This window comes from Trichomycterus rosablanca, chromosome 15, assembly GCF_030014385.1.
Source record: "Trichomycterus rosablanca isolate fTriRos1 chromosome 15, fTriRos1.hap1, whole genome shotgun sequence".
Taxonomy (NCBI): Eukaryota; Metazoa; Chordata; class Actinopteri; order Siluriformes; family Trichomycteridae; genus Trichomycterus; species Trichomycterus rosablanca.
This window is the reverse complement of record NC_086002.1, coordinates 31,192,254-31,204,531: the sequence shown is the minus strand read 5'-3', so window position 1 is coordinate 31,204,531 and position 12,278 is coordinate 31,192,254. Positions and strand designations below refer to the sequence as shown.

The window sequence follows — 12,278 nt, the reverse complement described above, 5'->3', positions numbered from 1 at the left end:
CATCCATCTATAATACCATCCATCCATCTATAATACCATCCATCCATCCATCCATCTATCTATAATACCATCCATACATCCATCCATCCATCCATCTATCTATAATACCATCCATCCATCCATCTATCTATCTATAATACCATCCATCCATCCATCCATCCATCCATCTATAATACCATCCATCCATCCATCCATCCATCCATCCATCTATCTATCTATAATACCATCCATCCATCCATCTTACACCTGTTAGCAATTGCTCTGGCTGAAACACATCGGTGTCCCAATACTTTTGTCTATATAGTTTATATCCCACTACACAAGAAACACTGTGTTTCTAATTATGTGGAAAATTCTACAAACAAATATAGACCCACTAGGGCACACCAGCGCTGGGATTCTGTTCTCTCTAATCTCTGCTACCGGTCGGCGGGGTCTTCGCCGTTGTGTAGGGACCTTGGTTAGTAGTCTGAGGCGCCTGTAGTACAGGCAAAGAAAATACAGGAAGGTGAGCGCTACGCTCCACAGGAAATGATGCGCCCCAAGAACTGTAGTGTACGACACGCTTCAGAGTCGAGTTGTTTGGCATTTAATTGAGGTTCAAAGAGCGTACAAAGAGGCTATAAAAAGAACGATTTTATGGCGTACAATGTTGTCCTATTATAGACTCTGGAGAGTCTAAACTTTGCTTGGTTTATCATTACATTCCAGTCTATTCAGTGTCAATTCAGTTCTCCCAATCTAGTCGTATCCAATTACTGGACCTCATTTGGCCTCCTCGAAGTGTCACGAGTTACACAGGCGAAGACTGGACTGGCTGGTCCGGGGGAGGGAGGGTCGTATGACCTCTTCTGGCTTGGGGTATAATAGGAAACGAAGCAGACCTCCGTATGAACCAGGTGGAAAGAAGCAGTCGGCTACTGCCAGATGTCGGAGGGGCAAACCGGGTAACTGGATACGACTAGATGGATAAATCCAAGCTGAATTCACTTGCAGTTCAATCCTGGGTTGTTTATCCAGCTCCAGATCTGCATCACCTCCCTCGGACCCCTGGGATGCACTAGCATTAAGCTCTTGTAGGTGCAGGCGTCCTCTTTAAACTTCTCATCGATGTTGAAGGTCCTGAACCCCTTGTGCTTCTCCGGGACCAGGCCGAGTTTCTGCAGGCAGATGCCCGTGTACACGTCGTCGATGGGGTAGAGCAACACCCGTCGAGAGACGTTCCTCAACCGGAGAGCCACGTCTCCCGAGTAGAGATACCCTCCACCGCCGGCGTAGGGCGGATACACGCCGGCGAAGATGCTCTCAGGGACGTAGTACTTGGACTTCACCGCCCGGTCCGGCTGGGCGCGGCTTATCACGTCCCCCACGAACAGATCCCTCGCCTTGTCTCCCGAGAGTCTCCCGAGAAACCTCAGGATGCTCCGAGTGTTCACGAAGACGTCGTCGTCACCCTTGAAGACGTACCGCGCCAAGGGGCAGCGCTCGCCCATCCATTCCAGGAAGAGCACCTCCTTCAGGGTCAGGTTGAAAAACGCGTCGCGGAAATCCCACTGCAGGAGGTCGGCGTGCAGCCGCGCTTCGTGCCGGAGCAGATCCGAGACGTCCGGGAGGTGATCTCTGGCGGACGTCCTGCCCAGGAGGAAGACGACGGCGACGCGGCGGCCGTCCAGGATCCCGGCGCGGCCCCAGGACTGTCGGATGGCCTGCCGCCGGTCGAAGTGAGGCGCCAGGGTCTTCACGACGAGCAGCAGGAAGGGCGGGTCTGAACACACCCCGGCGGCGTCGATGAGCAGGGGGTAGGACCTGCACTGCATGTGCAGGAGGAAGTCTTTGAAGCGATCCGGCAAGGAAGCGTAGCCGTCCATCTGAGCAGATAGATTCAGGTCCAGCTCGCAAGAGGTGGTCTTCAACCGATCCGAGGGTCGTAAAAGGTCTGGCAGGGGCAAAAAACGTCGAACAGAAGAGGCGGAATTGATCAGCGGGTTGTGGATGTGGTCAAGATGCTGCTGCTTGCGATTCCAGATGGCTTTGCTGAGTTTGGGCTTCTTCCAAAAATGCCTGGACGGCATGTACGGGTGACCGGCGTACAAGCCGCCCTGCCTGTAGCTCCGCGTCACCTCCACCAGAATGTAAATCAGGAAGTTGACCGTCATCATGACTCCGAGAAGCTTCGTCTTATTCCAGTTGGGCGTCATCCTGAGGGCACGCCGGCAACCTGGGAAGATGGAGATGATCAAAGGTTGGTGCGCTTTATGGATAAAAGTATTGGGACGCCTCCCCCCCCCCTTCCTTTTCATTACTGAATTCACATGTTTTAGCCACAGCAGTTGCTAACAGCTGTAATTGATCAATGACCTCAGCGCCACTGAAGAGCTCTGGAATGAAGGCTTTCTTGACCTGTCAGCCTTCGCTATCGTCAAACGCTTGGTGGTACCCTGGAAAGAGAGCCAACCCATCGTAGAGCTTGCCCCATACCCCCCACTAACCTCCCGTTATGCTAACAATGAGTCCATCGAAGCCAATGGCAAACTGCCTTGACATGAAGTTACTCACGGCTGGAGCAGGAACAGTGCGCCTCGATGCCGAGCTCCACGGGCGAGACGTTGATCTTCCAACGTGGCCTGGAGCCCCGGGGGCTGAGTCCGGACCACGCCAGTGAGGGGACGACCGGCTGCATAGCCGCTAACTTTTCACCCTCTGGTTTAGAGTGACATCTTCCTCCCTCTGGGTTTCACCTCATCTGCAGACAGTTCTGCTCAGTCGATTCTCAGTGTTCCTCCCCCGCCCGTAGGCGCTTTTCTTTGGACAGGGGTCATGTGTCCCTCATTAGAGCGTTCGCGTGACCGCTACGTAATTGCAGGCTCACACCACGGTGCTGAATAGATTCCCAGTGCAAAGCGGTGTCTCCAAATCCACGGAATCTACCGAACTACTTGTTTTTAGGTTCAATCCTAGGTCCGTCAAATCTTTCCAGCACCCACACTACCTGCTGTGCCACTTTAATTGCTGTAAAGTTACTCTAATGATTCTTTCAGCTCTTTATTCTGGTCGGAGTCACCACGGACACACCCGAGGGTGTCGGGCCAACCGTATGCCCTTCCTGAAGCAACCCAATTTCTTTTTGTTAGTTTTTTTTATGCGTTTTTCTCATTATTTTTAGCGCGTCCAACGGTGCTGACCCCCATCCCGATTGAGGAGAGCGAACCGACACACGCCCCCGCAAGCCTTGTGTACAGAGAGACACACCCTGATCGCCATCAACCAGCCAACAGAGGTCGTAATTGCACCAGTTATGAGCTCCCTATCCGGCTATTCCCTCCCTGTATGAACAAGAGCCAAACATCCAGCCGGATGGCAGAGCCGAGATCTGAACCGACGAGTTCGAGAAGCAACCCAATTTGGATACGGGCTTGGGACCTGCACTGAGAGCGAGCGCACCAACAAGACAACGGGTAGACTTTTTAAGCCACACCCAACTTGAACAGAAGTCAACAGCACGTCTGAGATTCGACCCTGGATCTCCAGATCTCAGAAGTAGTGGGCTAGTTTACTAAATAAGATAATACATACATGTGAGCTTAAAAGTGGGATCATCTTTTAGTTTATAAGTACAACCCCAAATCAGAAAAAGTTGGGACAGTATGGAAAATGCTAATAAAATAAAAAAGACTTTTATTTGATGTCAGACAGGATGAACCTGAGATATTTCATGTTTTCATTTATTAATAAACGTCCATTCCTGCATTTCGGGCCTGCAACACATTCCAAAAAAGTTGGGACGGGGGAAATTTGTGTATTTATGCCTTATGTTAAACATTTCCAGAAGCGGCGTCGACTTCTGCTCGGAGGCATCTAGGATGGACCGTCACACAGTGGAAACGTGTATTGTGGTCAGATGAATCAGCAAGACGATATCAGGAACAAGTCCAAAAGCCAGGGTGTGTCATGGTATGGGGGCGTGTCAGTGCCCTTAGAGCACTTAGTGCTGCCTTTTCCAGGGACGTCCAGCATTTTTCAACAAGACGATGCAAAACCACCTGCTGCACACATTACAAAGGCGTGGCTGTGGAAGAAGAGGGTACGGGTGCTGGACTGACCTGTCCCCAAAAGAGAACGTACTGTTGCACATGTTAAGACGTATTCGCAGGAAGAATGAAACACTAAATCACTCGGTCTCCTCGGTGCCAAAACGTCTTTTAAGTGGTGAAAAGGAATGGCAACATTACAAAGTGGTAAACGCTTTACCGTCCCAACTTTTTATGGAATGCGGTGCAGACTTGAAATGCAGGAATGGATGTTTATTAATAAATGAAACATGAAATATCTCAGGTTCAACCTGTCTGACATCAAATAAAAGTCAAAGGAAATGTAAGAACTCTGTGTTTTTTATTATTTCCATCCTGTCCCAACTTTTTCTGATTTGGGGTTGTACTTTCACAGTGTTTCTCTTTACCAAGAGTGTCAATAAATGTGTACCTTTCACAACACCATGCTGGTATCTGGCCTTGATTTTAATTGCCTGTTATCAGACGAGCCTTTGGCAGAGTTCAAAAAAGATAGAACACGACCTTAGATACGCAGATAAGAAGCTGAATAAACATTAAACATGGCGAACTTGCTTACTCTTGTGTTGTTAGTCCAGGAAAAGCCCAAATCCCGGTGGGTTTGTTACTGCTCGTTTAATGAGGTGTTATTTACACCAGCTGTGTTCCAGCTTGAAATATGATTCCACCCATAATACAGTCCTGTGGAAAAGTATTCACACGTGTTCCAGCCTGAACTGCACATTTAAGGAAGGGTCCTGCTACAGCATCTCAGTGGGGTCTTCTCTGGAGCCATTTCTTAGTCCTCAGAACTGGACTTGCTGGTGTCTCTTAGTCTCTTAGCTTCAGTTTTCGGTCGTTCTTCCTCTAATCAGCCCCAGATCAACGCACTACCACCACCATGTTCCACGGTTGGTATGACGTTCTTATGGTGGAATGTGGTGGGTAGCTTTACACCTTTGACTCATCAGCCGTCAGAATATTCATCAATGTCTATCTAATCTAAACTATCAATAATGCCATCCATCCATCCATCTATCTATAATGCCATCCATCCACCCATCCATCTATCTATGTCATCCATCCATCCATCCATCCACCCATCCATCTATCTATCTATAATGCCATCCATCCATCTATCTATTTATTTATAATGCCATCCATCCATCCACCCATCCATCTATCTATCTATCTATAATGCCATCCATCCATCCATCCATCCATCTATCTATCTATAATGCCATCCATCCATCCATCCATCCATTTATAATGCCATCCATCCATCCATCCATCTATCTATTTATTTATAATGCCATCCATCCATCCACCCATCCATCCATCTATCTATCTATAATGCCATCCATCCATCCATCCATCTATCTATATATAATGCCATCCATCCATCTATCTATAATGCCATCCATCCCTCCATCCATCCATCTATCTATAATGCCATCTATCCATCCATCTATCTGTAATGCCATCCATCCATCTATCCATCCATCTATCTATAATGCCATCCATCCATCTATCTATCTATAATGCCATCCATCCATCCATCCATCCATCCATCAATGCGTTTTTGGTGAAGTTTTCTCCATTTGTGAATAAAGGCTCCCACTGTGGTTCGCAGGAGTCCCGGAGCTTTGTTTGGCATCTGTGTTAGAACTTTTCCTGCTTTTTAAAACCCCCTGATCTGCTTCTCATCGCCAGACAGGTTCTATTTATGCTTTATAAGTAATGTTTGCGCGCGGCTAGTGAAATAGAACGAGATCTGGGTTCGAATCTCACCGTACATAGTATAGGTAATAAATGAAGCAAAGTTGAGTCAGTGCAGTGGACTTACCGTTTGACGTTAATTTACAGCAAATCTTTTAGAGCCACGTCATTTTGCACTTAGATGTCTTCTTCAGCTTGGTAACATCCTCATTTAATTAAATATTAACACCACTGTGGATGAACTTCAGTCCGTCCTTGTTTATTATTAATATATTATTATTATTAGAAGTTTCCCTGAGTGAAAGGATCTATTTCTTTACTCCAAATCGCACCAAGATCACCAAAATCCCTCAAATCCCGCGTGATAAACACCACAGGTGGTGATGCGTCTCAAACCGGACCGCATTACTGTCCTAACTGTACCTGCGCAGGTGGGCGGAGCTTCACGATCTCCTTTCAGCGGCTGTATAAATAAACCATGAACCTGCAGCTGTGTTTATTAACCCTTTATTCACCTCATATGATCCTCACCTGCCGTTCCTTCAGTTTATCCTGGTCAGGGTCACGGTGGGTCTGACTCAGTGGGCAGACAGGAAGCCAATCCAGCTCCAGTTGATCTGATCTGCACGTCTTTGGACTTGTAAGAGGAAACCGGAGCGCCCGGAGTAAACCCATAATGCTTCAAATATTCGACCTCATGTCCACCACCTTAATTAATAATGCACCCATCATTATAGAGCATCAGCTCCACTTACCATATAGAAGCACTTTGTAGTTCTACAATTACTGACCGTAGTCCATCTGTTTCTCTGCATACTTTGTTACCCCTTTCACCCTGTTCTCCAATGGTCAGGACCCCCACAGAGCAGATATTATTTAGGTGGTGGATCATTCTCAGCACTGCAGTGACACTGACATGGTGGTGGTGTGTTAGTGTGTGTTGTGCTGGTATGAGTGGAGTTTTTAAATACCTCACCATCACTGCTGGACTGAGAATAGTCCACTAACCAAAAACATCCAGCCAACAGCACCTCATAGTACTGAAGGTCTAGAAGATGACCGACTCAAACAGCAGCAATAGATGAGCGATCGTCCCTGCCTTTACATCTACAAGGTGGACCAGAGTGTCTGATAGAGTGGACAGTGAGTGGACACGGTGTCTGATCCACTCTTACCAGCACAACACACACTGAAGAACACACCATTGAAGAACAGCATGAAAGTGGGTAACAAAGCATGTAGAGAAACAGATGGACTACAGTCAGTAATTGTAGAACTACAAAGTGCCAAGGAGGTGGTTTTAATGTTATGGCTGACCAGTGTATGTAGAGTTCTGCACGAACTACTCACGTCCTTCAGGTACTTAAACGTGGACTGCCATCATGTGTTCGCAGGAGTGTATAAATATTTAAAGCCTATGTGTGTACTTGTAAAGGTGTCATGTATACACACACACACACACACACCACACACACACACAAATAATACACAAAGGTACAAAACAACCAAGTTTAATTCAGCATAATGTCAATTGTAACTATACAAATTATATGTTTTAATAAAAATCTTGGTTAGATACTGGTTACAAAGCACCACTGGTGTTCGTCTTACTGATTAAGTGTTAATAAGTATAAATTAAATATGTACAACAATTATGTAGCAAGTTTAAGGCTTTAGGATGAAGGAGAGGCCGTTAGGTGGCGCTGCAGTCCAGTAAAACCTGAATGGGAAATTAACACACACTGGTACTGAAAGGGTGGAAGAACACAACAAGCACAGCGTGATCCTCCCGACGAGCTCTCAGTAACAATCCGATCCTTGTGCCATGTACATGTACAATTATAAAGACAATAAAAAACGGCTATTATTTTTAATTTACACATAAACAGAATGGTACAGACTCTAGCCGCGATGTACGATACCGTCGATCTGCTCCTGAATCTCCGACATGGTCTTCAGCATCCGACGAATCTTCTGCTCATCAAACTCCAAACACACGAACTCCGAGTCCTGAAAGGAACAGACATAAAGAAGGAATTAACGACCATAAACATCGGATCATTTAAATCACCCCGCCTGTCTTAATATTTATTTAATACAGCTCTACATTCAGTAATTGTACTTTTAAGGTACACACTAAGTAAACACTAAGGTTACTTTATACAGTTTAAAACAAAAAACAAACACAAAAAAATGCCAGAAAAAAAAAACCCTAATCTGTTTAAATGGATGAAACTTTTATTTTATTTAATAAGAAAATAAAATGTAACACTCCCAAAAAAGTTGGGACAGCAATGAAACAAGACTAACGCTAACGTTAGTTTATAGTTTAAAAAAAAAAGAAAAAAAAAGAAAAAAAGAAACTAAAATGCCAGAAAAACAAACAAAAAACCTGATTTGTATAAATGGATTAAACTTTAATTTAATTTAATTTAATTAGAAAATAGAATGCAGCACACTCCCAAAAAGTTGGGACAGCAATGAAACAACACTAACACTAAGGTTAGTTGATACAGTAAAAAAAACGCCAGAAAAACAAACAAAAACTATCATTTGTTTAAATAGATTTAACTTTTATTTAATTTAATGATGAAAAAGAACGTAACACACTCCCAAAAAAGTTGGGACAGCAATGAAACAAGACTAACACTAAGTTTAGTTTAAACAGTTTAAAAAAAACCCATCTAAAATGGCAATAAAAACAAAGAAAAAACTGTAATTTGTATAAATGGATTAAACTATTTTACTTGTAGGTTTAATTTGTAAATTTAATGATAAAATAGAATGTAACACACTCCTCAAAAAAGTTGGGACAGCGATGAAACAAGACTAACACTAAGGTTACACAAGCAGCACTGTACTGGAAGCTTCCACAGTTAGCATTTTAACGTCGTTAGCATATTAGCACTTTAAACGCGAATAAAATCTGAATGATTTATGGTGATTTAAAAATATAAAATTTGTTTTTCTAGGACATAAAAAGTAATAAAATATTTCTGTGATGAGACTCTAAGCAATAAAAAGACGTTTTTATTGGATATTAATGTGTTTATAAACGTGTTATGGTTACGGTATGCTAATGCTAACGCTAATTCAGTCATTCATCCAGATAAAAGTAAACAAACAGTTGAGTCTGATTGTGAACTAAACTTTATCTTTACGCTATAAGGACAAAAGTATTGGGACACCCCTTATAATAACAATAAAAATAATAATAATAATAATAAATCAATACAAAAAAATGAAATCAGTTTAGGGAAGGCCATTTCCTATTCAAGCATGACTATAAAGAAATTCCAGCTCCGGAATCACATTAGTACCCAGCCATACGAATGCCAGACACAGTCTTTTGACTCAATGGGCACAAATTCCCACAGTCACAGACACACACACACACTCCAAAGTCTTGTAAGAAGCCTACTCAGACGTAGCTGTCACAGAGGTCGCTCTGCTGTCCTAATACTTTTGCCCTTATAGTGTATCCAGACACACCGGCGCATCGTATGACAATAAAACGTCGCTCGCCATACAATCTTTTATCTGCATTGAATTAGAAATAATGTGTCTGCATTTGCTTATCCAACCATTAAAATAAAAACCCGTCTGTGTTTGTTTAAGCCGGAACGTAATCCACGTTTCAAAGATGAAACAAAAGTCAAGCAGACGACAAACATAAAGTTTACCCGGGGGGTTACATAGTGGTGGGGCTTGAACCAGCGACCTTTTGATTTGTAATCCAGCACCTTAAACACTAGGCTACCACTGCCTGGTTGTAAGAAACCAGTAAAAAGGTTATACAAACAAGAATGCTCCATGATGTTTTGGGGCTGCTTTTTTCTCTTTAAAAAGCACAGAGACCTTTAAGGACTACAGGAAGTACCAGGAGATTTGAATTAAACATTTAAACTAAAAATAGGTTGTATTTGAATAATTTAGCAGGACAATGATTAAAAACATACATAAATATTCAGAATAAAACTTGTTATGAGACTAATTAAAAACATAAATCTGTCACTTAGTGGGATTAAAATAGTTCCCCAAACAATCTGACACTTACCTGGCCGTTGCGTCCCATCTCGAGCTCCACTAGCGCCACGGGGCTGTTGGACGTCTGCCCCCTGCTGGCGGCGGTCTGCAGGTCCACCCTCCAACTCACGTTCCTGAGCGCAGGTTCCCAGCGGCTCTGAGCCAGCAGGCTCTCGCGTACCCGGGAGCGGTGACTCTTCCAGAAGCGAGACAGGGCCGCCGTCTGCTCGGAGCTCACCCCGCCGGGACCTTGCTTACGAGTCTGGGCTGTCAGGAAGGCCTCCAACTGCACCTGGTCCATGTCCGCCGTGGCTATAGACTAAATATAAAAGAATACAAGCTGAATGCAAACTCAAGAGTGTAGTTTAAAATCTGTAAAGGTCTCTGTGCTATTTAAGAGAAAAAAGCAGCCCCAAAACATCATGGAGCATTCCTGTCTGTATAACCCTTCATAAATACGGTTAAGTGTAGTTTTTAAACTTTTAAATATTAGTTTACAGTCCAAATCTCCTGGTACTTCCTGTAGTCCATAAGGGTCTATGTGCTTTTTGGGGGGAAAAAGCAGCCCCAAAACATCATAGAGCATTCTTGTCTGTCTAACCCTTCATGAATACACTTAAAAAATCGAGTGTCGTTTTTAAACTTGTAAATATTAGTTTGCAGTCCAAATCTCCTGGTACTTCCTGTAGTCTATAAAGGTCTCTGTGCCCTTTGGAGAGATAAAAAAACCCAGCCCCAAAACATCATGGAGCATTCTTGTCTGTTAAACTGTCTTCATTCATACGTTTAAAAAAAATCTAGTGCAGTTTTTAAGCTTTCAAATATTACAGTTTGCAGCCAGGATTTTATTTTAAATCTCTTGGTACTTTCTGTAGTCCATGAAGGTCTCTGTGCCTTTCAGATAGATTAAAAAAAGCAGCCCCAAAACATCATGGAGCATTCATTAATACATTTGTAAAAGATCGAGTGTAGTTTTTAAAGTTTTAAATATTACAATACACAAAAGTATATTATTTTCCAATTTTCGATTGTCCTGCTGATAGTTCTGGAGCCATAAAATGCAAATTTGTAAAAGAAAAATATATAATAATAAATAATAAAAATAAAAAGACATTGATGTGTATACTGTTTCTTACATCTATTTATTTGAACACAATTTTACACACTTTGTTTACATAGAACAATAATCGCTAAAATATTAAACATCATGTAATTTTGTTCAACCGCTCCACTCCGGTCAGGATCGCGGCGGGTCCATCGGGAAACATTTAGCGCAAGGCAGAAACGCCCAGATCAGGGCGACAGTCAATCTAAGAGCTTTAACTAAAATAGTTTATTCAATTTACACATGTTAAAAAAGATTTGCATATAATTTTTGTCTATTTTTCCTCCTATCACGTGTTTGTATACTTGTAAAGAAACAGATCTGTATTCAGGTGTATACGATTTACCTTTAACAGCCCTCTCATCCTCTCGAACAGAGAGCGGAACTCCTCCTGCGGCATGTCGGGATAAATCTCCTCCTTCAGCAGCTCCTCTGTCATCTCTGATTTATAGTAATAAACGATCTGAGCGATTCCGTTTAATAAAGCGCTCAGACTCTTCACCGCGTCCGGCTCTGCCATGTTGGATCCTGATGAAGAATCACGTGAGCGTGGTGATCACGTGAGGCTCTACAAGGAGCGTGTAGCTGCAGACCAGAGACAGACTGCGCATGCGTACAACTCACGCTTCATTCTTCATACAGGTGATTATCCTGTGTTAAAAACTAAATTATAATTTATTACTGTTTAATTAGAAGAATTCCTGTAACATTAAGTTACAGTTTTCAATAACTCTGTTTCCCCGTCATGATTATTAGTTTTCATGTTTAAAAACATTTAATTACAAATCTTTCTCATTATTATAATTGTTTATAATATATATATATATATTTTTTTAATGACCAATTAGCAAATCAGAATTTGGGCATTTCGCGGTGTATGAACAATTATAGACTTTTATACTCAATAATAATACGAAGAAGAAAAACAATTCGATATTTATCTTTTTATATTATTATTATTATTATTATTATTATTATCATTATTATGTTGTTATTATTATTATCATTATTATTATTATTATTATCATTATTATTATTATTATTATTATTATTATCATTATTATTATTATTATTATTATTATGTTGTTATTATTATTATTATTATCATCATTATTATCATCATTATTATTATTATTATTATTATCATTATTATTATTATTATTATTATTATTATTACTATTATCACGGCACATATTTCACATTAGAAAAATCACAAGGCACACCACCAAAAAGTTGTACTGCCCTCTAGTGGAAGAGAATGTAATCGTTCTGCCTGTCACTACACACCGCAGTACCGATCAGGTGAAATTGGATTATCTTCCACGGCACACCTGATGATTTCTCACGGCACACTTATTTGCCGCGGCACAGTGGTTGGGAAA

At 42.3% G+C, this 12,278-nt stretch overlaps 2 protein-coding genes across 2 annotated transcripts; both read right to left on the bottom strand.

Moving 5' to 3' along the window:
• Positions 1-573: 573 nt before the first annotated feature.
• Positions 574-6,119, bottom strand: b3gnt2a (UDP-GlcNAc:betaGal beta-1,3-N-acetylglucosaminyltransferase 2a). Its single transcript, XM_063009980.1, has 2 exons — positions 5,893-6,119; positions 574-2,218 (listed from the first exon to the last, which is right to left on the bottom strand). The coding sequence occupies exon 2, from the start codon at positions 2,196-2,198 to the stop codon at positions 987-989; it is 1,212 nt and encodes a 403-aa protein (XP_062866050.1). The 5' UTR covers positions 2,199-2,218; positions 5,893-6,119; the 3' UTR covers positions 574-986.
• A 1,141-nt stretch (positions 6,120-7,260) lies between these two features.
• Positions 7,261-11,423, bottom strand: commd1 (copper metabolism (Murr1) domain containing 1). The gene is made up of 3 exons (XM_063010127.1): positions 11,243-11,423; positions 9,823-10,110; positions 7,261-7,775 (listed from the first exon to the last, which is right to left on the bottom strand). The coding sequence occupies exons 1-3, from the start codon at positions 11,414-11,416 to the stop codon at positions 7,668-7,670; spliced, it is 570 nt and encodes a 189-aa protein (XP_062866197.1). The 5' UTR covers positions 11,417-11,423; the 3' UTR covers positions 7,261-7,667.
• Positions 11,424-12,278: the final 855 nt, after the last annotated feature.

Excerpts from the sequence above, each read along its gene's own strand:
- b3gnt2a (XM_063009980.1), bottom strand. The coding sequence starts at position 2,198 with ATGACGCCCAACTGGAATAAGACGAAGCTTCTCGGAGTCATGATGACG.
- commd1 (XM_063010127.1), bottom strand. The coding sequence starts at position 11,416 with ATGGCAGAGCCGGACGCGGTGAAGAGTCTGAGCGCTTTATTAAACGGA. Across the intron at positions 10,111-11,242 it reads GGATGAGAGGGCTGTTAAAG|TCTATAGCCACGGCGGACAT; the intron begins GTAAATCGTATA and ends TTTTATATTTAG. Across the intron at positions 7,776-9,822 it reads AGATGGGACGCAACGGCCAG|GACTCGGAGTTCGTGTGTTT; the intron begins GTAAGTGTCAGA and ends TGTTCCTTTCAG.